This window comes from Oncorhynchus masou, chromosome 9, assembly GCF_036934945.1.
Source record: "Oncorhynchus masou masou isolate Uvic2021 chromosome 9, UVic_Omas_1.1, whole genome shotgun sequence".
NCBI classification, from domain to species: domain Eukaryota; kingdom Metazoa; phylum Chordata; class Actinopteri; order Salmoniformes; family Salmonidae; genus Oncorhynchus; species Oncorhynchus masou.
In genome coordinates this window covers 27,525,788-27,552,517 of record NC_088220.1, presented here as the reverse complement: position 1 = coordinate 27,552,517, position 26,730 = coordinate 27,525,788, and the positions used below count along the sequence as shown (strand labels likewise).

Sequence of the window (26,730 nt, the reverse complement as noted above, 5' to 3'; positions counted from 1 at the left end):
GTATTTCGGATACCGAGCTAGGATATGCATATAATTGGTAGTAATGGATAGAAAACACTCTGAAAATAAAATAATAAATATAAAATAAAATAATGTAATGTCTGGCGAACACCCGAGGAGAATCCATTCAGATTTTTTGGTTTTAGGTGTCTGCCCATCCAAATCCTTGCTTATGGGAAAATCAAAGGAATACCTCACAGATTGCAGTTCCTAGGGATTCCCCTAGATGTCAACAGTTTCAGTTTTATTTTTGAAAAATGAGCTAACATTTGTAGTATTTCTAGGTGGCTCCCATTTTGACTGTAGTATTGTGGCGTGAATGGATGAGGGCCCACACTTCGTTATTTATCTCCGGTAATGAACATACTATTCTCCGTCCGAAATGTGATTGTTTATTTACATATTATGGTACCTGAGGATTGATTAGAAACGTTGTTTGACTTTTTTGAACAAAGTTTATTGTTAACTTTTGGGATTCCTTTGTATGCATTTTGAAGGAGGGAAACAGGTGGATTACTGAATCAAATGACTTTTTGGGATATAAAGAAGGACTTTATTGAACAAAACAACAATTTCCTGTGTAGCTGGGACCCTTGTGATTGAAAACAGAGGAAGATCTTCAAGGTTCAGTGATTTATTTTATCGCTATTTCTGACTTTGGTGACACCTGTGCTGGTTTGGAAAATGGTTGTAATGCTTTTGTATGCGGGGCGCTGTCCTCAGATAATTGCATGGTATGCTTTCGCCGTAAAGCCTTTTTGAAATCTGACAAAGCGGCTGGATTAACAAGAAGTTTTTAAATGATGTAGGACACTTCAATTTTCATGAATGTTTAATATTACGATTTTGTATTTTGAATTTGGCGCGCTCCGATTTCACCGGATGTTGTCGAATTTGATCTCTCTATCCCTCTCTTTGATCGCACTAAGAGGATTAACCAGTTGGATATAGGGGGCGCTATTTTAATTTTTGGATGAAAAACGTCCTCGTTTTAAACAAGATATTTTGTCACGAAAAGATGCTCGATAATGCATATAATTGACAGCTTCGGATAGAAAACACTCTGGCGTTTCCAAAACTGCAAAGATATTGTCTGTGAATGACAAAGAACTGATGTTACAGAAAAAAAACAGATAAAAATCCAGTCAGGAAGTGCCGCATTTTTTGAAACCGCCTCATGGCAATGACTCCTTATATTGCTGTGCAGGAGCTCGGAGTCAGCTTATGTTTTCCACGTTTTCCCCAAGGTGTCTGCAGCATTGTGACGTATTTGTAGGCATATCATTGGAAGATTGACCATAAGAAACTACATTTACCAGGTGGTCGCTTTGTGTCCTCGTTGCAATTATTGCGTAGTCTCCACCTGCAGTACTTTTCCGTTTGCTACTGAGGAGAAACCCAACTGCCACGAATGATTTATCATCGAATAGATATGCAAAAAACACCTTGAGGATGATTCTAAACAACGTTTGCCATGTTTTGTCGATATTATGGTGTTAATTTGGAGAAAAGTTCAGCATTGTAGTGAATGAATTTTCATTTATTTTTCTTAGCCAAAAGTGATGAACAAAACGGAGCAATTTCTCCTCCACAAATAATCTTTTTGGAAAAAATGAACATTTGCTATCTTACTGAGAGTCTCCTTATTGAAAACATCCGAAGTTCTTCAAAGGTAAATGATTTTATGTTAATGCTTTTCTTGTTTTTGTGAACATGTTGCCTGCTGAATGCTAGGCTTAATGCTATGTTAATGCTATTAATACTCTTACACAAATGCTTGTGTAGCTTTGGTTGAAAAGCATATTTTGAAAATCTGAGATGACAGTGTTGCTAACAAAAGGCTAAGCTTGTGTTTCAATATATTTATTTCATTTCATTTGCGATTTTCATGAATAGAAAAAGTTGCGTTATGCTAATGCTGAAGTATTTTATTTTTATTTTTCTGTCGATTTCTCAGCCAAGCAGGATGAACAAACGTGACGTTTTTCGCCTACAAAAATATTTTTGGGAGAAAAAAGGAACATTTGCTATCTAACTGGGAGTCTCCTGAGTGAAAGCATCTGAAGTTCTTCAAAGTCCTACAATCCTGACTCGGTTACACCAGCCCTGTCAGGAGGAATGAGCCAAAATTCATCCAAATTATTGTGAGAAGCTTGTGGAAGGCTACCCGAAACATTTGACCCAAGTGAAACAATTTAAAGACAATGCTACCAAATACTAATTGAGTGTATGTACATTTCTGACCCACTGAGAATATGATGAAATAAATAAATGATGAAATAAATCATTCTCTCCACTATTGTTCTGACATTTTACATTTTTTAAATAAAGTGGTGATCCTAACTGACTTAAGACAGGGACTTTTTACTAGGATTAAATGTCAGGAATTGTGAAAAACTTAGTTGAACCTTTCTGGCGCAGGCGTTCCTCTAGCAACCCACCTCGACAACATCCGGTGAAATTGTAGTGCTTGAAATTCAAATTACAGAAATATAATTATTTAACATTCATGAAGATACAAGTGTCATAGATCAAAATAAAGCTTCCCGTTTTGTTAATCCAGCCACTTTGTCAGATTTCAAAAAGGCTTTACGGCAAAAGCATACCATGAGGACATCAAAGAACGCGCTCTCATCCACGTGCATGAAAACACTGCAGGCAAATTGGGAGACACTTAGAAAAACTACAAATTCTAGCTCATTGTTCCAAAAACCAGCCTGAAACTCTTTCTAAAGACTGTTGACATCTAGTGGAATCCCTAGGAACTGCAATCTGGGAGGATTTTGCCTCATAATAAACATGACAGTCATTGGAAACAGTGGTAGGCTGAATTTTTTGTTGTTGTTGGATGGTTTGTCCTCTGGGTTTTAACTGTCATATCAGTTCTGTTATACCCACAGACATTATTCTAACTGTTTAGAAACTTTAGATTGTTTTCTAATCAAATCTACCAATTATATGCATATCCTAGCTTCTGGGCCTGAGTAACAGGCAATTTACTTTGGGTACTTTTCATCCGGACATCAAAATACTGCCCCCTAGCCCAAATAGGTTAAATGTATTTTGCTAGGGTGTATGTATACTTCCGACTTCAACTGTAAGTATTTTACACCACTGCATGTGGATGCCTTAAGACCTACTCTCTGGGAACCCGTCAATACTTGTAGCCCTGCATGCATTACATACACACTCACTGTGATAAGCTGGCCTGACATACCAAATGCAGTGTGTGTGTGTGTGTGTGTGTGTGTGTGTGTGTGTGTGTGTGTGTGTGTGTGTGTGTGTGTGTGTGTGTGTGTGTGTGTGTGTGTGTGTGTGTCAGGAGAAAGGCTTTTATAGAGAAGCAATATGTTGTGTGAGAGAATAGAATGACCTCTCACGACGGAGGAAGAGAGAAGATTTCCCATAGGGAAAAGGTGGAGGACAGAAAGACCTTCCCTCATTCCATTCCATCTATTGTCCCAATTCAGTCTCTTACTCCACACTCCTTTACTGGGCCATTACCCGCTTCCACTCACTCCATTTCTCGGTACTGCGTTAAACCGATATGCAGTCAGTCTCAACATCTATCTGTCTCGATAATTGTCTATTTCTCCCAGGCTCTATCATTCTCTTTCCTTCTGTGCCCCCCATTTCCCTCAGACTTTTTCTCTCCCATTACCCTCCCACACCCCTCTTCTTTCTTTCTCTCTTTCTCTCTTTCTCTCTTTCTCTCTTTCTTTCTTTCTTTCTTACTTTCTTACTTTCTTTCTTACTTTCTTACTTTCTTTCTTACTTTCTTTCTTACTTACTTACTTACTTACCTGGTATCTGGTAGGGTGTTTGATAGGTTGTCTAAGAGTGGACTCTTCTCGTAGTCGACCATGGGCCATGTAGCGTTCACCCTGCAAAAACACAACATGAGTTATACATATATAAACAGAAGAAACCCTGTGCACAGCACAGCATCTAGACCAGGGCTCTCCAACCCTGTTCCTACACAGCTACCGTCCTGTAGGTTCACTCAAACCATAATACAGAAAACCTGATCCTGATAATTAGCTTGTTTAAAAGCTGAATCAGGTTACTTACAACTGGGGTTGGAGTGAAGACCTACAGGAGGGTAGCTCTCCAGGAACAGGGTTGGAGTGAAAACCTACAGGAGGGTAGCTCTCCAGGAACAGGGTTGGAGTGAAGACCTACAGGAGGGTAGCTCTCCAGGAACAGGGTTGGAGTAAAAACCTACAGGAGGGTAGCTCTCCAGAAACAGGGTTGGAGTGAAAACCTACAGGAGGGTAGCTCACCAGGAACAGGGTTGGAGAGCCCTGCTCTAAATCCAGGTGCTGGTATTGGCAGGAACAACTAGTATTCCCGAAATTCAGTATGCAGGAACAAATACTATTCAAATTTCAGTATGCAGCCTCCCGGGTGGTGCAGTGGTCTAAGGCACTGCATCGCAGTGCAAGCTGTGCCACCAGAGACTCTGGGTTCGAGCCCAGGCTCTGTCGCTGCCGGCCGTGACCGGGAGGTCCATGGGGCGACGCACAATTGACCTAGCGTCATCCTGGCTAGGGAGGGTTTGGCTGGTAAGGATATCCTTCTCTCATTGTGCACTAGCGACTCTTGTGGCGGACCGGGCGCAGTGCGAGCTGACCAGGTCCCCAGGTGCGGGAGTTGGGAGTTGTAGCGATGAGACAAGATAGTAACTACTAACAATTGGATCCCACGAAATTGGTGAGAAAAAGGGGGTAAAATTAAAATAAAATAAATGTAAAAAATTATTTCAGTATGCAGAAACAACTAGTATTCCGAAATTCAGTATGCATGAACAACTAGTATTTAATATTCAGGAACAACTAGTATTCAATATTCAGTATGCTGGAACAACTAGTATTCCGAAATTCATTATGCAGGAACAACTAGTATTCAGTATTCAGGTTGCAGGAACAACTAATAGTCAAAATTCAGTATGCAGGAACAACTAGTATTCAGGAACAACTAGTATTCAATATTCAGTATGCAGGAACGACAAGTATTCAGTATGCAGGAACAACTAGTAATCAATATTCAGTAGGCAGGAATGACAAGAATTCAGCATTCAGTATGCAGGAACAACTAGAATTCAGTAATCAGATTGCAGGGACAACTAGTATTCAATATTCAGTATGCAGGAACATCTAGTATTCAATATTCAGTATGCAGGAACAACTAGTATTCAATATTCAGTATGCAGGAATGACAAGTATTCAGTATGCAGGAACAACTACAGAAGACAGGTGATCAACCTTGACTTTAGTTAGTATTTATTTATATTGTTCATGTATATGAAGAGAAGTTAGCCACAACAACACAATATTAGGTATACTGTACATGAGACGTCAGCCACAACAACACAAAATGAGCTACATATGAGGAGAAGTTAGCCACAACATGAGCTATACATGAGGAGGAGTTAGCCAAAACAACACAACATAAGCAATATATGAGGAGAAGTTAGCCACAACAACACAACATGAGCTATATATGAGGTGACGTCAGCCACAACAACATGGGCTATACTTGAGGACAAGTTAGAAACAATAACATGAGCTATATATGAGGAGGAGTTAGCCACAACAACATTACATGATATATATATGAGAATTTAGCCACAACAACACAACATGAGCTAAATATGAGGAGAAGTCAGCCACAACATCATGAGCTATATTTGAGAACAATATAGCCACAGCAACATGAGCTAGACATGAGGAGGAGTTAGCCACAACAATACAACATGAGCTAAATATGAGGAGACTTTAGCCAAAACAACACTACATGAGCTATACATGAGGAGGAGAAGTCAGTCAGAACAACAGAACATGAGATGCAGTGCCTTGCGAAAGTATTCGGCCCCCTTGAACTTTGCGACCTTTTGCCACATTTCAGGCTTCAAACATAAAGATATAAAACTGTATTTTTTTGTGAAGAATCAACAACAAGTGGGACACAATCATGAAGTGGAACGACATTTATTGGCTATTTCAAACTTTTTTAACAAATCAAAAACTGAAAAATTGGGCGTGCAAAATTATTCAGCCCCCTTAAGTTAATACTTTGTAGCGCCACCTTTTGCTGCGATTACAGCTGTAAGTCGCTTGGGGTATGTCTCTATCAGTTTTGCACATCGAGAGACTGAAATTTTTTCCCATTCCTCCTTGCAAAACAGCTCGAGCTCAGTGAGGTTGGATGGAGAGCATTTGTGAACAGCAGTTTTCAGTTCTTTCCACAGATTCTCGATTGGATTCAGGTCTGGACTTTGACTTGGCCATTCTAACACCTGGATATGTTTATTTTTGAACCATTTCATTGTAGATTTTGCTTTATGTTTTGGATCATTGTCTTGTTGGAAGACAAATCTCCGTCCCAGTCTCAGGTCTTTTGCAGACTCCATCAGGTTTTCTTCCAGAATGGTCCTGTATTTGGCTCCATCCATCTTCCCATCAATTTTAACCATCTTCCCTGTCCCTGCTGAAGAAAAGCAGGCCCAAACCATGATGCTGCCACCACCATGTTTGACAGTGGGGATGGTGTGGTCAGGGTGATGAGCTGTGTTGCTTTTACACCAAACATAACGTTTTGCATTGTTGCCAAAAAGTTCAATTGTGGTTTCATCTGACCAGAGCACCTTCTTCCACGTGTTTGGTGTGTCTCCCAGGTGGCTTGTGGCAAACTTTAAACGACACTTTTTATGGATATCTTTAAGAAATGGCTTTCTTCTTGCCACTCTTCCATAAAGGCCAGATTTGTGCAATATACGACTGATTGTTGTCTTATGGACAGAGTCTCCCACCTCAGCTGTAGATCTCTGCAGTTCATCCAGAGGGATCATGGGCCTCTTGGCTGCATCTGTGATCAGTCTTCTCCTTGTATGAGCTGAACGTTTAGAGGGACGGCCAGGTCTTGGTAGATTTGCAGTGGTCTGATACTCCTTCCATTTCAATATTATCGCTTGCACAGTGCTCCTTGGGATGTTTAAAGCTTGGGAAATCTTTTTGTATCCAAATCCGGCTTTAAACTTCTTCACAACAGTATCTCGGACCTGCCCGGTGTGTTCTTTGTTCTTCATGATGCTCTCTGCGCTTTTAACGGACCTCTGAGACTATCACAGTGCAGGTGCATTTATACGGAGACTTGATTACACACAGGTGGAATGTATTTATCATTAGTCATTTAGGTCAACATTGGATCATTCAGAGATCCTCACTGAACTTCTGGAGAGAGTTTGCTGCACTGAAAGTAAAGGGGCTGAATAATTTTGCACGCCCAATTTTTCAGTTTTTGATTTGTTAAAAAAGTTTGAAATATCCAATAAATGTTGTTCCACTTCATGATTGTGTCCCACTTGTTGTTGATTCTTCACAAAAAATACAGTTTTATATCATTATGTTTGAAGCCTGAAATGTGACAAAGGGTCGCAAAGTTCAAGGGGGCCGAATACTTTCGCAAGGCACTGTATATAAGGAGAAGTCAGCCACAACAACACAATATGAACTATATATGAGGAGAAGTTCTCCACAACAACATGAGCTATACATGAGGAGAAGTTATCCAAACAACACAACATTAACTATATATGAGGAGAAGTTATTCACAACACATCATGAACAATATATGAGGAGAAGTTAGCCACAACATGAGCTATAAATGAGGAGAAGTTAGCCACAACATGAGCTATATTTGAGGAGAGGTCAGCCACAACAAGACAACATGAGCTATAAATGGGGAGAAGTCAGCCACAACAACATGAGATATACAGGAGTAAGAGTCTGCCACAACAACACAACATGAGGTATATATGAGGAGAAGTTAGCCACAACAAAACAACATGAGCTATATATGAGCTATATTTTACAGTAGTGGAGAGGGTAGTAAGTTTTAAGTTCCTCGGCATACACATCACAGACAAACTGAATTGGTCCACCCACACAGACAGCATCGTGAAGAAGGCGCAGCAGCGCCTCTTCAACCTCAGGAGGCTGAAGAAATTCGGCTTGTCACCAAAAGCACTCACAAACTTCTACAGATGCACAATCGAGAGCATCCTGGCGGGCTGTATCACCGCCTGGTACGGCAACTGCTCCGCCCACAACCGTAAGGCTCTCCAGAGGGTAGTGAGGTCTGCACAACGCATCACCGGGGGCAAACTACCTGCCCTCCAGGACACCTACACCACCCGATGTTACCGGAAGGCCATAAAGATCATCAAGGACAACAACCACCCGTGCCACTGCCTGTTCACCCCGCTATCATCCAGAAGGCGAGGTCAGTACAGGTGCATCAAAGCTGGGACCGAGAGACTGAAAAACAGCTTCTATCTCGAGGCCATCAGACTGTTAAACAGCAACCACTAACATTGAGTGGCTGCTGCCAACACACTGACTCAACTCCAGCCACTTTAACCTCTTGAAACTCTAGGGGCGCTATATCATTTTTGGATAAAAAGACGTTCCCTTTTTAAGCGCAATATTTTGTCACAAAAAGATGCTCGACTATGCATATAATTGGTAGCTTTGGAAAGAAAACACTCTGACGTTTCCAGAACTGCAAAGATATTTTCTGTGCGTGCCCTAGAACGTGAGCTACAGGCAAAACCAAGATGAAACGGCATCCAGGAAATGAGCAGGATTTTTGAGGCTCCGTTTTCCATTGTCTCCTTATATGGCTGTGAATGCGAGAGGAATGAGTCTGCCCTTTCTGTCGTTTCCCCAAGGTGTCTGCAGCATTGTGACGTATTTGTAGGCATATCATTGGAAGATTGACCATAAGAGACAACATTTACCAAGTGTCCGCCCGGTGTCCTGCGCCGAAATTAGTGTGCAAACCACAGCTGCAAGTATTTTTACATGGAATTCAGAGAAGAAAGCAGGCTTCCACGAACGATATATCAATGAAGAGATATGTGAAAAAACACATTGAGGATTGATTCCAAAGAACGTTTGCCATGTTTCGGTCGATATTACGGAGTTAATTCGGAAAAAGTTTGACGTTGTTGGCGACTGAATTTTCAGTTCGTTTCGGTAGCCAAATGTGATGTACAAAACGGAGCGATTTCTCCTACACAAAGATTCTTTCAGGAAAAACTGAACATTTGCTATGTAACTGAGAGTCTCCTTATTGAAAACATCCGAAGCTCTTCAAAGGTAAATGATTTTATTTATTTGGTTATCAGGTTTTTGTGAAAATGTTGCGTGCTAAATGCTACTCAAAATGCTAAGCTAGCTTAGCATACTCTTACACAAATTAGTGAATAGCGATGGTTCAAAAGCATATTTTGAAAATCTGAGATGACAGTGTTGTTAAGAAAAGGCTAAGCTTTAGAGCAGGCGCATTATTTTCATTTTATTTGCGATTTTCAGAAATCGTTAACGTTACATTATGCTAATGAGCTTGAGGGTATAACTGTATACAGGTTTTTTTCATAGCCAAACGTGAACAAAACGGAGCGATTTGTCCTACACAAATAATATTTTTTGAAAAACTGAACATTTGCTATCTAACTGAGAGTCTCCTCATTGAAAACATCTGAAGTTCTTCAAAGGTAAATGATTTTATTTGAATTATTTTCTTGTTTTTGTGAAAATGTTGCTGGCTGAATTCCAGGCTTATAGCTATGTTAGCAATCAATACTCTTACACAAATGCTTGTTTAGCTATGGTTGAAAAGCATATTTTGAAAATCTGAGATGACAGTGTTGTTAACAAAAGTCTAAGCTTGAGAGCAAATATATTTATTTCATTTCATTTGCGATTTTCATGAATAGTTAACGTTGCGTTATGCTAATGAGCTTGAGGCTATAAATAGAATCCCGGATCCGGGATTGCGCGACGCAACAGGTTAATAATGGGAATTGATGGGAAATGATGTAAAATATATCACTAGCCACTTTAAACAATGCTACCTAATATAATGTTTACATACCCTACATTATTCATCTCGTATGTATACGTATATACTGTACTCTATATCATCTACTGCATCTTTATGTAATACATGTATCACTAGCCACTTTAACTATGCCACTTTGTTTACATACTCATCTCATATGTATATACTGTACTCGATACCATCTACTGTATCTTGCCTATGCTGCTCTGTACCATCACTCATTCATAAATCTTTATGTACATATTCTTTATCCCCTTACACTTGTGTATAAGACAGTGGTTTTGGAATTGTTAGTTAGATTACTTGTTGGTTATTACTGCATTGTCGGAACTAGAAGCACAAGCATTTCTCTACACTCACATTAACATCTGCTAACCATGTGTATGTGACAAATAAAATTTGATTTGATTTGATTTGAGAAGTTATCCACAACATGACCTATAAATGAGGTGATGTCAGCCACAACAACATGAGCTATATTTGAGGAGAAGTTAGCCACAAGAACACAACATGAGCTATATATGAGGAGAAGTTAGCCACAACAACACAACATGAGCTATACTTGAGGAGAAGTCTGCAGCAGCAACATGAGCTATAAGGAGAAGTCTGCAACAACAACATGAGCTATATATAAAGAGAAGTCTGTATCAACAACATGAGCTATAAATGAGGAGTTAGCCACAACACAACATGAACTATATATGAGGAGAATTTAGCCACAACAACATGAGCTATACTTGATGACCAGTTAGAAACAACAACATGAGCTACATATGAGGAGGAGTTAGCCGCAACAACATAACATTATATAAATATGAGAAGTTAGCCTGCGGGACAGGTACAGGAAGGCAACAACAACTGCCCGAGTTACACCAGGAACGCACAATCCCTCCATCAGTGCTCAGACTGTCCGCAATAGGCTGAGAGAGGCTGGACTGAGGGCTTGTAGGCCTGTTGTAAGGCAGGTCCTCACTAGACATCACCGGCAACACATTGCCTATGGGCACAAACCCACCATAGCTGGACCAGACAGGACTGGCAAAAAGTGCTCTTCAATGACGAGTCACGGTTTTGTCTCACCAGGGGGGATGGTCGGATTCGCGTTTATTGTCGAAGGAATGAGCGTTACACAGAGGCCTGTACTCTGGAACAGGATCAATTTGGAGGTGGAGGGTACGTCATGGTCTGGGGCGGTGTGTCACAGCATCATCGGACTGAACTTGTTGTCATTGCAGGCAATCTCAACGCTGTGCGTTACATGGAAGACATCCTCCTCCCTCATGTGGTACCCTTCCTGCAGGCTCATCCTGACATGACCCTACAGCATGACCCTCCAGCATAACAAGCCATGCTACTCTTTCTGTGCATGATTTCCTGCAAGACAGGAACGTCAGTGTTCTGCCATCGCCAGCGAAGAGTCCGGATCGCAATCCCATTAAGCAAGTCTGGGACCTGTTGGATCGGAGGGTGAGGGCTAGTGTCACGCCCTGCCCGTAGATCCTTTTATTCTCTATGTTTGTTAGATCAGGGTGTGACTCGGGTGGGAAACTCTATGTTCTGTGTTTCTATGTTTTGGCTGGGTATGGTTCTCAATCAGGGACAGCTGTCTATTCTTGTCTCTGATTTGGAATCATACTTAGGCAGCCTTTTTTTCCTTTTTGTATTGGTGGGTAGTTGTCTTTGTTCGTGGCCTGTATAGCCCTAGTAAGCTTCACTTTCGTTTTTGTTGTTTCTTGTTTTGTTGGCGACATTTATAATAAAGAAAAATGTACGCTCACCACACTGCACCTTGGTCCGGTCATTTCCACGATTTCGACTAGCATGACAGCTAGGGTCATTTCCCCCAGAAATGTCCGGGAACTTGCAGGACCCTTGGTAGAAGAGTGGGGTAACATCTCACAACAAGATCTGGCAAATCTGGTGCAGTCCATAAGAAGGAGATGCACTGCAGTACTTAATGCAGCTGGTGGCCACACCAGATACTGACTGTTAGTTTTGATTTTGACCACCCCTTTGTTCAGGGACAGATTATTCCATTTCTGTTAGATACATGTCTGTGAAACTTGTTCAGTTTATGTCTCAGTTGTTGAATCTTGTTATGGTCATACAAATATTTACACATGTTAAGTTTGCTGAAAATAAACGCAGTTGACAGTGAGAGGATGTTTCTTTTTTTGCTGGGTTCATGAGTAGAAGTCATCCACAGCTACACGAGCTATTGATGAGGAGTTAGCCACAGCAACACAACATGTGCTGTATATGAGGAGAAGTCAGCCACAACAACACAACATGAGAATTTAGAGAGGAGGTTAGAGAGCATGAAAGCCAGATGAGTCAGATATAGATATGTAAACCATAGAAAATATCAATCAAGGCTGGTCTAGCTTGTACCCCCACGGTCTGTGTTACCCTCAGTGAGGGCATGAATGCCGACCCCACTGCTATTGTGCATTTCCCTCCATTTTTGTCTCACCCTCCTTTCAATTTCTGTCATATTAGATGGAAATTCTCAGAAAAACATTTGACATGTCAAATGTAATTATATGTTATATTTAATTGTGTGGTGCAAACATGATTCCTGTGACCTTGGAATAATGTGTATCGGGTTAGGGGAGGGTTTGGCCGGGGGTCTTTACAAGTAGGCCGACATTGTAAATAAGAATTTGCTTTTAACTGACTTGCCTGGTTAAATAAAGGTCCACATTTTTAAAAAAACAAAATAACAAGTACTCTCTGCCATGCTAACTAACACTGACCTGGTTTTATTGTCCTCTTTTAGCTTCATTTAGTGTCCTTACTTTCATTTTGGCAGGAGATACCCTCAGAGACACACACAGACACATACACACACAAACACCCCCCCCTCTGGGGCTCGTAAGGCTGCCAAGCTTGGTATTGTCAATGGCATGGCATGACACCAAACTGCAATGGCCCCTGAAACCCCAGACAGACACCCACACACTAACTCATGCACTCACACACTCCCACAGACACACATGACTGCACGCACGCACGTACAGACACACACACACACAATCTCCCTTGACATTTTGCTGATTTTCCAGAGGTGTAGTGTGAGTCTATGTATCGATTGCTCACCTCCTGCTCAGGTTCTGTTCCATAGTCAAGCCATTAGGTCTCTGCATACCCATAGATGCAGTTCTATGATACATCCTGAAGCATTTGAAAAACAGGTAACTGTCAAGATATGCGTGAAAGGCTGTAGGAAGTCAGGTGCAGGAGAGCAGATATTTGGTAGCAAAACTGAGCCTTTTATTTGGCGAACCAAAAGCACATGGCACAAATGAACACGAAATACAAATACGGGTTGAAGATAACCCAGTACAACCAGCCTAACGTGCGCATACATGAAAATAGAATAAACAATACCACACAAAGACATGGGGGAAACAGAGGGTTAAATACACAACACATAATGAGGGATATGAGAACCAGGTGTGTGGGAAAATGAGACAAAACAAATGGAAAATGAAAAATGGACCGGCGATGGCTGAAGACCAGCGACGTCGACCGCCGAACACCACCCAAACAAGGAAAGGCTTCGACTTCGGTAGAAGTCGTGACAGTAACTGTCAAAATAAAGGAAACACCAACATAAAGTGTCTTAATAGGATGTTATGCCACCATGAGCCACCAGAACAGCTTCAATTGGCATAGATTCTACAAGTGTCTGGAACTCTATTGGAGGGAAGCGACACCATTTTTTGCACGAGAAATTCCATAATTTGTTTTATTTTGTTGATGGTGGTGGAAAACGCTGTTTCAGATGTTGCTCCAGAATCTCCCATAAGTGTTCAATTGGGTTGAGACTTGGTGACAGACACACACACACACACACACACATAAAAACACATGCACAAACACACACATAAAAACACACACACAAACACACACCCTTTAAACCCCCTATGCTCTTTGAGACCCGTCTTTCAAAGTCACTGAGATCTCTTCTTCTAGCCTCCCACCCTGGACGTTCAGCGGTGTCTTGGGAAGACAGACTTACCCAGGATCAAATTCTCACCTGGTATTCCAATAAGGTTAACAAACAAAACACGTTTTTTAAATGTCTTATCATCTTATTATGAAAATAGCTTCGTATCAGATCAAACTCCTACTTGCATCTACAATATCTATTGACACAATTAGGGTTTGACTTTTGACCTTTGTCCTCTCCCCTCTGGCCTTGAATCTTGAGTTGAGCATGACCATCTCCAGCTCGTTGTCGTGGCGAATGTCCTTGGCCTTGCAGAGGTGAACAAGGCCGGCCTTGGTGCGGAGGACCAGGTAATACCAGGACTTGGGAGACGGCACCATGTTGAAGGGAGCGGGCAGAGTACGACCCTCGTCAAAGTAGGACATCCACAACTTGGCACGGGCAAACTTCCACTCTACATCTGCATCTGTCTAGAGGGGACAAACACGCGTGTAGAAACGGACACAAGCAAACAAATGGTTGCACAAACGTAAACACACGCATATTGGTTGCATCATTGCACAGGCACGTGTGATTAACAATATTTAACATTAAATATACTGTACATTGCTTTGGCTAAACATGTCTTAAATTAAAAGAACCCTACCAGGATTATACATTAACATACAAAATTTAATAATTCCTGATGAATTAGTTATTAATAGGACTGACCTCTATATGAATGATTTATTACTAGGACTGACCTCTATATGAATGGGTTATTAATAGGACTGACCTCTATATGAATGGGTTATTAATAGGACTGAACTCTATATGAATGGGTTATTAATAGGACTGACCTCTATATGAATGGGTTATTAATAGGACTTACCTCTATATGAATGGGTTATTAATAGGACTGACCTCTATATGAATGGGTAATTAATTGGACTGACTTCTATATGAATGGATTATTAATAGGACTGGGTTATTAATAGAACTGGCCTTTATATGAATGGATTATTAATAGGACTGACCTATATATGAATGGGTTATTAATAGGACTGACTTCTATATTAATAGGACTGGGTTATTAATAGGACTGACCTCTATATGAATGGGTTATTAATAGGACTGACCTCTATATGAATGGGTTATTAATAGGACTGACCTCTATATGAATGGGTTATTAATAGGACTGACCTCTATATGAATGGGTTATTAATAGGACTGACCTCTATATGAATGGGTTATTAATAGGACTGACCTCTATATGAATGGGTTATTAATAGGACTGACCTCTATATGAATGGGTTGTTAATAGGACTGACCTCTATATGAATGGGTTATTAATAGGACTGACTTCTATATGAATGGGTTATTAATAGGACTGACTTCTATATGAATGGGTTATTAATAGGACTGACCTCTATATGAATGGGTTATTAATAGGACTGACCTCTATATGAATGGGTTATTAATAGGACTGACCTCTATATGAATGGGTTATTAATATGACTGACTTCTATATTAATAGGACTGACCTCTATATGAATGGGTTATTAATAGGACTGACCTCAATATGACTGGGTAATTAATAGGACTGACCTCTATATGAATGGGTTATTAATTGGACTGACTTCTATATGAATGGATTATTAATAGGACTGGGTTATTAATAGAACTGGCCTTTATATGAATGGGTTATTAATAGGACTGACCTATATATGAATGGGTTATTAATAGGACTGACTTCTATATGAATATATTATTAATAGGACTGATCCTCTATATTAATTGGTTATTAATATGACTGACTTCTATATTAATAGGACTGGGTTATTAACAGGACTGACCTCTATATGAATGGGTTATTAATAGGACTGACCTCTATATGAATGGGTTATTAATAGGACTGAACTCTATATGAATGGGTTATTAATAGGACTGACCGCTATATGAATGGGTTATTAATAGGACTGACCGCTATATGAATGGGTTATTAATAGGACTGACTTCTATATGAATATATTATTAATAGGACTGATCCTCTATATTAATGGGTTATTAATATGACTGACTTCTATATTAATAGGACTGGGTTATTAACAGGACTGACCTCTATATGAATGGTTATTAATAGACTGACTATATGAATGGGTTATTAATAGGACTGACCTCTATATGAATGGGTTATTAATAGGACTGACCTCTATATGAATGGGTTATTAATAGGACTGACCTCTATATGAATGGGTTATTAATAGGACTGACCTCTATATGAATGGGTTATTAATATGACTGACTTCTATATTAATAGGGCTGGGTTATTAATAGGACTGACCTCTATATCAATAGGAATGAGTTATTAATAGGACTGACCTCTATCTCCTGGTAGGAGCTGTTGATCATAGCGATGAGCATGTTGAGTAGAACCACCACCATGGTGACGTTATAGACCCCGTAGAGCACATAACCAATGTTCTCTATGAACTTATGGTCATACTTCAGGACCACGGAGATCACCTCCGACAGACCAAAGATGGACCAGAACAGGGTCTTAAAGCTCTCCTCCACCCTGGGGAAGGAAACACGCAGACAGACAGACAGGCAGACAGGCAGACACACAATCTCCAGGTGAGTCTTTAAACCACAGTATGGTGTAATTTATAGATTTTATGAGCTGGCACTGATGAAATAGTTCCAACACATTATCCCCCCACCAGGACATTATCCCACCCACCAGGACATTATCCCACCCCACCATGACATTATCCCCCACCACCAGGACATTATCCCCCCACCACCAGGACATTATCACCCCCACCACCAGGACATTATCCCCCCCCCACCAGGACAGCTCAATGAAGGACAATTCTACTGTCACATTTTAGAACAGATCACTAAGAGGATTTTGCTGCAATTTATAAGCTCAGAGTTGAAGCTGAGTCCAGTCCAGCCCAGTTCAATCCAGTCCTGCTTTTAGCCACGGTGCTCTAGCTAACTTTCTGGTTGAGGGGCTTTTGAATAAGCAAAACAAACACTGAGCCTAAAGAACACAGACATTTGGCCTCAGTTCTGTAAACACATATTCAATCAGTGGCAGAGCTGGAGGAAGGGAGAAAAGGGAGGAGAAATGATGACAGAAAGCCTGTGTGTGTCCTTTCTACTTTCAGAGCTGAAAGCACACACAAAACCACACACCCTCGGCAGTGAAGTTTACTGGTATCTCCTCAGAGTGAACTTCACACACAAAACCACACACCCTCGGCAGTGAAGTTTACTGGTATCTCCTCAGAGTGAACTTCTCATCCTTCTGAGAAGACTGGAAAACACTTCTTAACTTCAAAGACCCCTCTCTCTCCTTCGCTCTTGCTGTTTGTGTGTTCTCTAGTCCCATGATATGCAATAACTCTGTAGTTATAAAACTAAACGTCAAGCCAAACATCTCTCATCACATAGCAATATGTCCAGTATCATCTCCATATACTGCAGGACCCAGTACGTACAGGACATTATCTCTCTAGAAGGACAGTGTTCTCATGTAGAACAGAATTCATATCACCGTATGACAGGCCATGCATTGATCCCTGTCCTCTGACCCAGGGGTCACATGACAAACGTCCTTACGAAGGTGTGATACTCGACCCATCACTTATGTCCTTGTCAATACACACAACTCTATGTAGAAATGGACTGACATATTATTAGGCAGGGAAATGGATTGACATATTATTAGGTAGGGAAATGGATTGACATATTATTAGGTAGGGAAATGGATTGACATATTATTAGGTAGGGAAATGGATTGACATATTATTAGGCAGGGAAATGGATTGACATATTATTAGGCAGGGAAATGGATTGACATATTATTAGGCAGGGAAATGGATTGACATATTATTAGGTAGGGAAATGGATTGACATATTATTAGGCAGGGAAATGGATTGACATATTATTAGGTAGGGAAATGGATTGACATATTATTAGGCAGGGAAATGGACTAACATATTATTAGGCAGGGAAATGGATTGACATATTATTAGGTAGGGAAATGGATTGACATATTATTAGGTAGGGAAATGGATTGACATATTATTAGGTAGGGAAATGGATTGACACATTATTAGGCAGGGAAATGGATTGACATATTATTAGGTAGGGAAATGGATTGACATATTATTAGGTACGGAAAGGGATAGAAATGGATTGACATATTATTAGGCAGGGAAATGGACTGACATATTATTAGGCAGGGAAATGGATTGACATTATTAGGCAGGGAAATGGACTGGCATATTATTAGGCAGGGAAATGGACTGACATTATTAGGCAGGGAAATGGATTGACATTATTAGGCAGGGAAATGGATTGACATTATTAGGCAGGGAAATGGACTGACATATTATTAGGCAGGGAAATGGACTGACATATTATTAGGCAGGGAAATGGACTGACATATTATTAGGCAGGGAAATGGATAGAAATGGACTGACATATTATTAGGCAGGGAAATGGATTGACATATTATTAGGCAGGGAAATGGACTGACATATTATTAGGCAGGGAAATGGATTGACATATTATTAGGTAGGGAAATGGATTGACATTATTAGGCAGGGAAATGGACTGACATATTATTAGGCAGGGAAATGGATTGACATTATTAGGCAGGGAAATGGACTGACATATTATTAGGCAGGGAAATGGATTGACATTATTAGGCAGGGAAATGGATTGACATTATTAGGCAGGGAAATGGATTGACATTATTAGGCAGGGAAATGGACTGACATATTATTAGGCAGGGAAATGGACTGACATATTATTAGGCAGGGAAATGGACTGACATATTATTAGGCAGGGAAATGGACTGACATATTATTAGGCAGGGAAATGGACTGACATATTATTAGGCAGGGAAATGGACTGACATATTATTAGGCAGGGAAAGGGATAGAAATGGATTGACAATAGAAGTTTATGACACATACACTGACATCCCAACTGGTCTGCAGATATATACAGTAATCCTCTCGCTTGATGATTTCTCTGTCTAACCTCTCCTCACCCACTGTGAACAATTCGGTCAGTCTCTGCCTCCTGCTACGCTTCCTATTCACACAGAGAGCAGTTCAGTAGATGTGGGCACCGGGTGGGGATCCATCCTTAAAGACTTCTGTCTAGTTCCCTAACAACTGGTCACAGCAGGTGCCTTCAGAGACACAGCAGTCCTTAACCCTCAGGAGAACACCTCACCGACAGAAGGGAGGAGAGAGAGAGAGGGGGGGATACAAGACACCAATAAGTGGCTTGTAGTGTCTTCTCTCCCCCTGTTCTCCAACCACCCTAGGATAGGCTGGCAGGCTGCAGCTGTCACACACACACACACACACAAAATAACACACTGGTGTGGTGACTCACCTCTACCGTGTGTGCAGCCCAAACCCTGCTCCTCTGCTCCATCAGGAGACTCACCTCTACCGTGTGTGCAGCCCAAACCCTGCTCCTCTGCTCCATCAGGAGACTCACCTCTACCGTGTGTGCAGCCCAAACCCTGCTCCTCTGCTCCATCAGGAGACTCACCTCTACCGTGTGTGCAGCCCAAACCCTGCTCCTCTGCTCCATCAGGAGACTCACCTCTACCGTGTGTGCGGTCCAACCCTGCTCCTATGCTCCATCAGGAGACTCACCTCGACCGTGTGTGCAGCCCAAACCCTGCTCCTCTGCTCCATCAGGAGACTCACCTCTACCGTGTGTGCAGCCCAAACCCTGCTCCTCTGCTCCATCAGGAGACTCACCTGAGCACACAGTAGCTCTCTGTTTCTCTTTATCTACCTTTCTTTTCCTTCTTTACTTTTCTCTTCCTCGCTACCTTTCTTCAGTGCCACGCTGTGTCTCTTTCCCTCTCTTTCCCCCTCTCTCCTAACCCCTCTCTTTCCCATCTCTCAACCTCTATATCACTCTCAAACTCACCCTGCCATCTCTCAACCTCTATATCACTCTCAAACTCACCATGCCATCTATCAACCTGTATATCACTCTCAAACTCACCCTGCCATCTCTCAACCTCTATATCACTCTCAAACTCATCCTGCCATCTCTCATCCCCTATATCACTCTCAAACTCTCCCTGCCATCTCTCAACCTCTATATCACTCTCAAACTCACCCTGCCATCTCTCAACCTCTATATCACTCTCAACCTTTATATCACTCTCAAACTCACCCTGCCATCTCTCAACCTCTATATCACTCTCAAACTCACCCTGCCATCTCTCAACCTCTATATCACTCTCAAACTCACCCTGCGATCTCTCAACCTCTATATCACTCTCAAACTCACCCTGCCATCTCTCAACCTCTATATCACTCTCAAACTCTTCCTGCCATCTTTCAACATCTATATCACTCTCAACCTCTATATCACTCTCAAACTCTCGCTGCCATCTCTCAACCTCTATATCACTCTCAAACTCTCCCTGCCATCTCTCAACCTCTATATCACTCTCAACCTCACCCTGCCATCTCTCAACCTCTATATCACTCTCAAACTCACCCTGCCATCTCTCAACCTCTATATCACTCAAACTCTCCCTGCCATCTCTCAACATCTATATCACTCTCAAACTCACCCTGCCATCTCTCAACCGCTATATCACTCTCAAACTCTCCCTGCCATCTCTCAACCTCCATATCACTCTCAAACTCACCCTGCCATCTCTCAACCGCTATATCACTCTCAAACTCACCCTGCCATCTCTCAACCGCTATATCACTCTCAAACTCTCCCTGCCATCTCTCAACCTCTATATCATTCTCAAACTCTCCCTGCCATCTCTCAACATCTATATCACTCTCAAACTCACCCTGCCATCTCTCAACCGCTATATCACTCTCAAACTCTCCCTGCCATCTCTCAACCGCTATATCACTCTCAAACTCTCCCTGCCATCTCTCAACCTCTATATCACTCTCAAACTCTCCCTGCCATCGCTCAACATCTATATCACTCTCAAACTCTCCCTGCCATCGCTCAACATCTATATCACTCTCAAACTCACCCTGCCATCTCACAACCACTATATCACTCTCAAACTCTCCATGCCATCTCTCAACCTCTATATCACTCTCAAACTCACCCTGCCATCTCTCAACCTCTATATCACTCTCAAACTCACCCTGCCATCTCTCAACCTCTATATCATTCTCAAACTCACCCTGCCATCTCTCAACCGCTATATCACTCTCAAACTCTCCCTGCCATCGCTCAACATCTATATCACTCTCAAACTCTCCCTGCCATCGCTCAACATCTATATCACTCTCAAACTCACCCTGCCATCTCACAACCACTATATCACTCTCAAACTCTCCATGCCATCTCTCAACCTCTATATCACTCTCAAACTCACCCTGCCATCTCTCAACCTCTATATCACTCTCAAACTCACCCTGCCATCTCTCAACCTCTATATCATTCTCAAACTCACCCTGCCATCTCTCAACCTCTATATCACTCTCAAACTCACCCTGCCATCTCTCAACCTCTATATCACTCTCAAACTCACCCTGCCATCTCTCAACCGCTATATCACTCTCAAACTCACCCTGCCATCTCTCAACCTCTATATCACTCTCAAACTCACCCTGCCATCTCTCAACCTCTATATCATTCTCAAACTCACCCTGCCATCTCTCAACCGCTATATCACTCTCAAACTCACCTTGCCATCTCTCAACCTCTATATCACTCTCAAACTCACCCTGCCATCTCTCAACCTCTATATCACTCTCAAACTCACCCTGCCATCTCTCAACATCTCAGTCCCTCTCTCCTTTTTTCCTTCTATCACTCATTTTATGTCTATATATCCTTAGCTTGACGTATTTATTTTATTTTTTAGATTTGTCTTTATTGTTGTGAATTATTAGATATTATTGCACTGTTGGAGCTAGGAACACAAGCATTTCGATACACCCACAATAACAACTGCTAAATGTGACCAATAAAATGTGATCTGATTTGATTTGATTTCTTGCCTACCCTAAACTGGATTCCATACCACCAGCCCTATTTACGGCTCCCTCTAAACCCCTCTCTCTGTATCATTCTCATCTCTTTATCTCTCCACTCTGCCTCTCTCACTCCATCCCAAAACATGATAATATCTCTCTGTTTCTTGGTTTTGCCCTCTCCCTCATTCATATTTTTCTCCGTGTCTGTGCACAGATGCGTATCTTGATTTGATCATCCTGTTGTTTCATGACATGCAAACTTGTAGTGTATTCAAGGTTTTAAAAAGTTTGTAATTTTCACTTAAAAAATGCATTTGTCCCACAGATGTCGATGAATTCTAATCAACAAATGATTCACATTTCTTATTGCAGCAGGATTATTTTCCTGCTTCGAGAAACTCAGCCAAATTAGGAAATAGCATCTGTAGGTCTCTCTTTCTTCCTCTCCCTCTTTCATTTCCTCTTTCTCACCTCTCCTCCAGTGTCGGTGGCTCTGGCCAGTTTCCCCTCACTGAGCCAGCCAAAAATCCACCTCTGCTGCTCTCCTTCTCCCTCTAGTCTTTCTATCCCATCTCTCCAGTCCATACTCATTCCTACTTTCCTCCTCTAGCCTTCATCGGTCTGTGGAGCATTTGTCATGCATGGCTGACTAGAACATAGAGACAATCTCATCACCTCAGCAGTCTGAACCCTCAAGCCATCCTCCAGAGACCCTCGTTCACCCTCTCCCTGGCACCCACTCAACGTGCCTCCACCTGGGGTATCATTATCACTGACACCTGCCTCCATCACCACCAAAGCCATCAACCCAGCCCTCGCTACCATCCTCCATCAAAACCTGCCCTGTCAACTATACTTAATCACACAGAGCAATAACAGACACACGCACACACACACACACACACACACACACACACACACACACACACACACACACACACACACACACACACACACACACACACACACACACACACACAGCATCATAGAAAGGAGTGATGGAATGTATGTTGTCATCTTCAAATAGACAAACTCAACTGTTATTGTTTTATTCTGATGCAAGCAGAGTCCGAACTGGAGTCATACTGACCCCTTGTGGCACGAGTAACAACTTTTCAATAGAAGAGTTGACTCATAACAGCTCACACTAGCAATTCAAGAGGGAAAAATATTTGTGGAAAAATATCCTCAAAACTGACATCAGAAACAAATCCCAACTATGTTTCAAGGCAAAGCCTTTCTTATTACAGACTGATCAAACTCGTGTTTGGGTAGAAACACATCAACAACACTTAGACAATATTAATTGGGCCTTAGAGTCCAAAATATAGCCCTGACACTGCGTATCCTGTATGAGGGAGTAGAAGTGATGAGTTGGCTTTAGAAAATGTATACCAGTACCACCTCAGCAGACTGGCAGTTCTATGTGATCAGCCAAGCAGAACCCATCCTACACGCCACGGTTCTCTAACTCACAACTTAAAACACACTGACTGACTGACAGATGGACAGACTGACTGACTGACTGACTGACTGACTGACTGACCGACAGACTGACTGGCAGGCTGGACTCAAAACCCATTAGCAAAGTGACTAAAAGATGATTGCTTGGAAACTTTCAGTCTGAGTCATATGACACAGGAGAGGAGAAAGGAGAGGAGATAGGAGAGGAGGAGAGGAGATAGGAGAGGAGGAGAGGAGGGAAGAGGATTGACAGTGTCTGAATGTGTGTGCCTTCTCTCTCCAAGATAAATCGTGACACATGGTTCCTAAATGAGCCTGACTCAAAGTAAAGATGATTGATATCACAAAGCAACGTTGCTAAAAACAACAGACGGACTTTGAATGAGTCCCAATTTTGCTTGTCATCACTGATGTGAAAGGACTGGCAAGATTCCAGAAAAGCCAGACACTGCTTACACCTGTCATTTCAGAAGAGAGCTCTGATAGAAACTCAGCCTTACTTTCTTTCTATCTCTCTACACACTAATACGATGCAAAGTGTATGTGGACAGTATGTGAGTGTGAAGTGGAGAAGCTAGGGTTGTACTTGGCTCCCGGGTAGTAGGAGTAGAGGTTGAAGATGTGCGTGTGGGTGTGTGGTCCCACACACGTGGTGAAGGCAGGGTTGTACTTGGCTCCCGGGTAGTAGGAGTAAAGGTTGAACATGCGCGTGTGGGTGTGTGGTCCCACTCACGTGGTGAAGGCAGGGTTGTACTTGGCTCCCAGGTAGTGGGAGTAGAGGTTGAACATGCCGATCATGAAGGCCACAAACACCATGATGAAGATCACCATGAACTTGAAGATGTCCTTCACCGTCCGGCCCAGGGAGATCTGGAGGGGACCGAAGCTCTCGTTGGCCGGCAGGATGTAGGCGATGCGGGAGAAACTCAGCACCACAGCGATGGCATACAGACCCTCCGAGATGATCTGGGGGTCCGACGGACGCCACTTATTCCTGGCTGAAAGAGGGAGGGGGAGAGAGGAGCCTGATCACTAGAAACAGACTTTGATTTGGGACGTGCCAACTCGTGATCCTCGGAGCCGAAGAGTGCTGCTCAGACCACTGCTCAGACCACTGCTCACACCACTGCTCAGACCACTGCTCAGACCACTGCTCACACCACTGCTCAGACCACTGTTCAGACCACTGCTCAGACCACTGCTCACACCACTGCTCACACCACTGCTCACACCACTGCTCAGACCACTGCTCACACCACTGCTCAGACCACTGCTCAGACCACTGCTCAGACCACTGCTCACACCACTGCTCAGACCACTGCTCAGACCACTGCTCACACCACTGCTCAGACCACTGCTCAGACCACTGCTCACACCACTGCTCAGACCACTGCTCAGACCACTGCTCAGATCACTGCTCACACCACTGCTCAGACCACTGCTCAGACCACTGCTCAGACCACTGCTCACACCACTGCTCACACCACTGCTCAGACCACTGCTCAGACCACTGCTCACACCACTGCTCAGACCACTGCTCACACCACTGTTCAGACCACTGCTCACACCACTGTTCAGACCACTGCTCACACCACTGTTCAGACCACTGCTCAGACCACTGTTCAGACCACTGCTCACACCACTGTTCAGACCACTGCTCACACCACTGTTCAGACCACTGTTCAGACCACTGCTCACACCACTGTTCAGACCACTGCTCAGACCACTGCTCACACCACTGTTCAGACCACTGTTCAGACCACTGCTCACACCACTGTTCAGACCACTGCTCACACCACTGCTCACACCACTGTTCAGACCACTGCTCACACCACTGTTCAGACCACTGTTCAGACCACTGCTCACACCACTGTTCAGACCACTGCTCAGACCACTGCTCAGACCACTGCTCAGACCACTGCTCAGACCACTGCTCACACCACTGCTCAGACCACTGCTCACACCACTGCTCAGACCACTGCTCAGACCACTGTTCAGACCACTGCTCACACCACTGTTCAGAACACTGCTCACACCACTGTTCAGAACACTGCTCACACCACTGTTCAGACCACTGCTCACACCACTGTTCAGACCACTGCTCAGACCACTGCTCAGACCACTGCTCAGACCACTGCTAAGACCACTGCCCAAAGCAGTTCACAGACCCCTGGCAAACGGCGAGAATAGTAAGTACTGATGATACCTGATGGTGATAGTGTGTCATTTACTTTGTTTTAAGCCATCTCCGAACCACAGCCCGAACCGTAACCCCTCGGAAGTAATGCTTAAACTGTTCAACTTTGAGCTGTTCCTGTCTCAACCCCGTTACCATGCAGAATCAACCCTGTAAACGCATGGAATTAATCCGTCAAACATAAACGTTTATTCATAATACATCACTTCTAAGCGAAACTATGAGATGTTGTTGGGAGAGTGAAAGTAGAAAGTGAATGTAATTTCAAGGTAGATGAAAGGAGAAGGGGTAATGGAGAGAGAAACATGGAAGGGGTAATGGAGAGAGAAACATGGAGGGGTAATGGAGAGAGAAACATGGAGGGATTAGAGAGACAGGGAGAGAGAGACACATTAGAGAGACAGGGAGAGAGAGACATACATTAGAGAGAGGGGAGGAAGAGAGACACATTAGAGAGAGAGGGGAGGGAGAGATATACATTAGAGAGAGAGGGGAGGGAGAGAGATATACATTAGAGAGAGACGGCAGGGAGAGATATACATTAGAAAGAGAGGGCAGGGAGAGAGAGGGCAGGGAGAGAGATATACATTAGAGAGAGAGGGGAGGGAGAGAGAGATATACATTCGAGAGAGGGGAGGGAGAGAGAGATATACATTAGAGAGAGAAAGGGGAGGGAGAGTTATATACATTAGAGAGAGAAAGGGGAATGAGAGAGATATACATTAGAGAGAGGGGAGGGAGAGAGAGATATACATTAGAGAGAGAGAAAGGGGAGGGAGAGAGAGATATACATTAGAGAGAGGAGAGGGAGAGAGAGAGATACATTAGAGAGAGAAAGTGGAGGGAGAGAGATATACATTAGAGAGAGAAAGGGGAATGAGAGAGATATACATTAGAGAGAGGGGAGGGAGAGAGAGATACATTAGAGAGAGAAAGTGGAGGGAGAGAGATACATTAGAGAGAGAAAGTGGAGGGAGAGAGATATACATTAGAGAGAGAAAGGGGAATGAGAGAGATATACATTAGAGAGAGAGAAAGGGGAGGGAGAGAGAGATATACATTAGAGAGAGAGAAAGGGGAGGGAGAGAGAGATACATTAGAGAGAGAGAAAGGGGGGGAGAGAGATATATACATTAGAGAGAGAGAGATACATTAGAGAGAGAGGGGAGGGAGAGAGAGATACACATTAGAGAGAGAAAGGGGAGGGAGA

At 42.6% G+C, this 26,730-nt stretch overlaps 1 protein-coding gene across 4 annotated transcripts in view; it reads right to left on the bottom strand.

The window, feature by feature from the left end:
* The window catches only part of LOC135545186 (short transient receptor potential channel 7-like), a 70,839-nt gene that overhangs the window by 6,553 nt on the left and 37,556 nt on the right, over positions 1 to 26,730 (bottom strand). The window contains exons 6-11 of one of the 4 annotated variants that reach the window (XM_064972818.1): positions 24,057 to 24,321; positions 16,223 to 16,418; positions 14,111 to 14,331; positions 7,776 to 7,819; positions 7,584 to 7,588; positions 3,804 to 3,845 (exon numbers count right to left, since the gene is read on the bottom strand). In XM_064972818.1, the coding sequence (XP_064828890.1) occupies positions 3,804 to 3,845; positions 7,584 to 7,588; positions 7,776 to 7,819; positions 14,111 to 14,331; positions 16,223 to 16,418; positions 24,057 to 24,321 (773 nt within the window). Of the gene's footprint in view, positions 1 to 3,803; positions 3,885 to 7,583; positions 7,589 to 7,775; positions 7,820 to 9,136; positions 9,152 to 10,092; positions 10,108 to 14,088; positions 14,332 to 16,222; positions 16,419 to 24,056; positions 24,322 to 26,730 lie in introns of all 4 variants that reach the window. The other 3 variants (XM_064972817.1, XM_064972815.1, XM_064972814.1) reach the window with 3 other exon arrangements.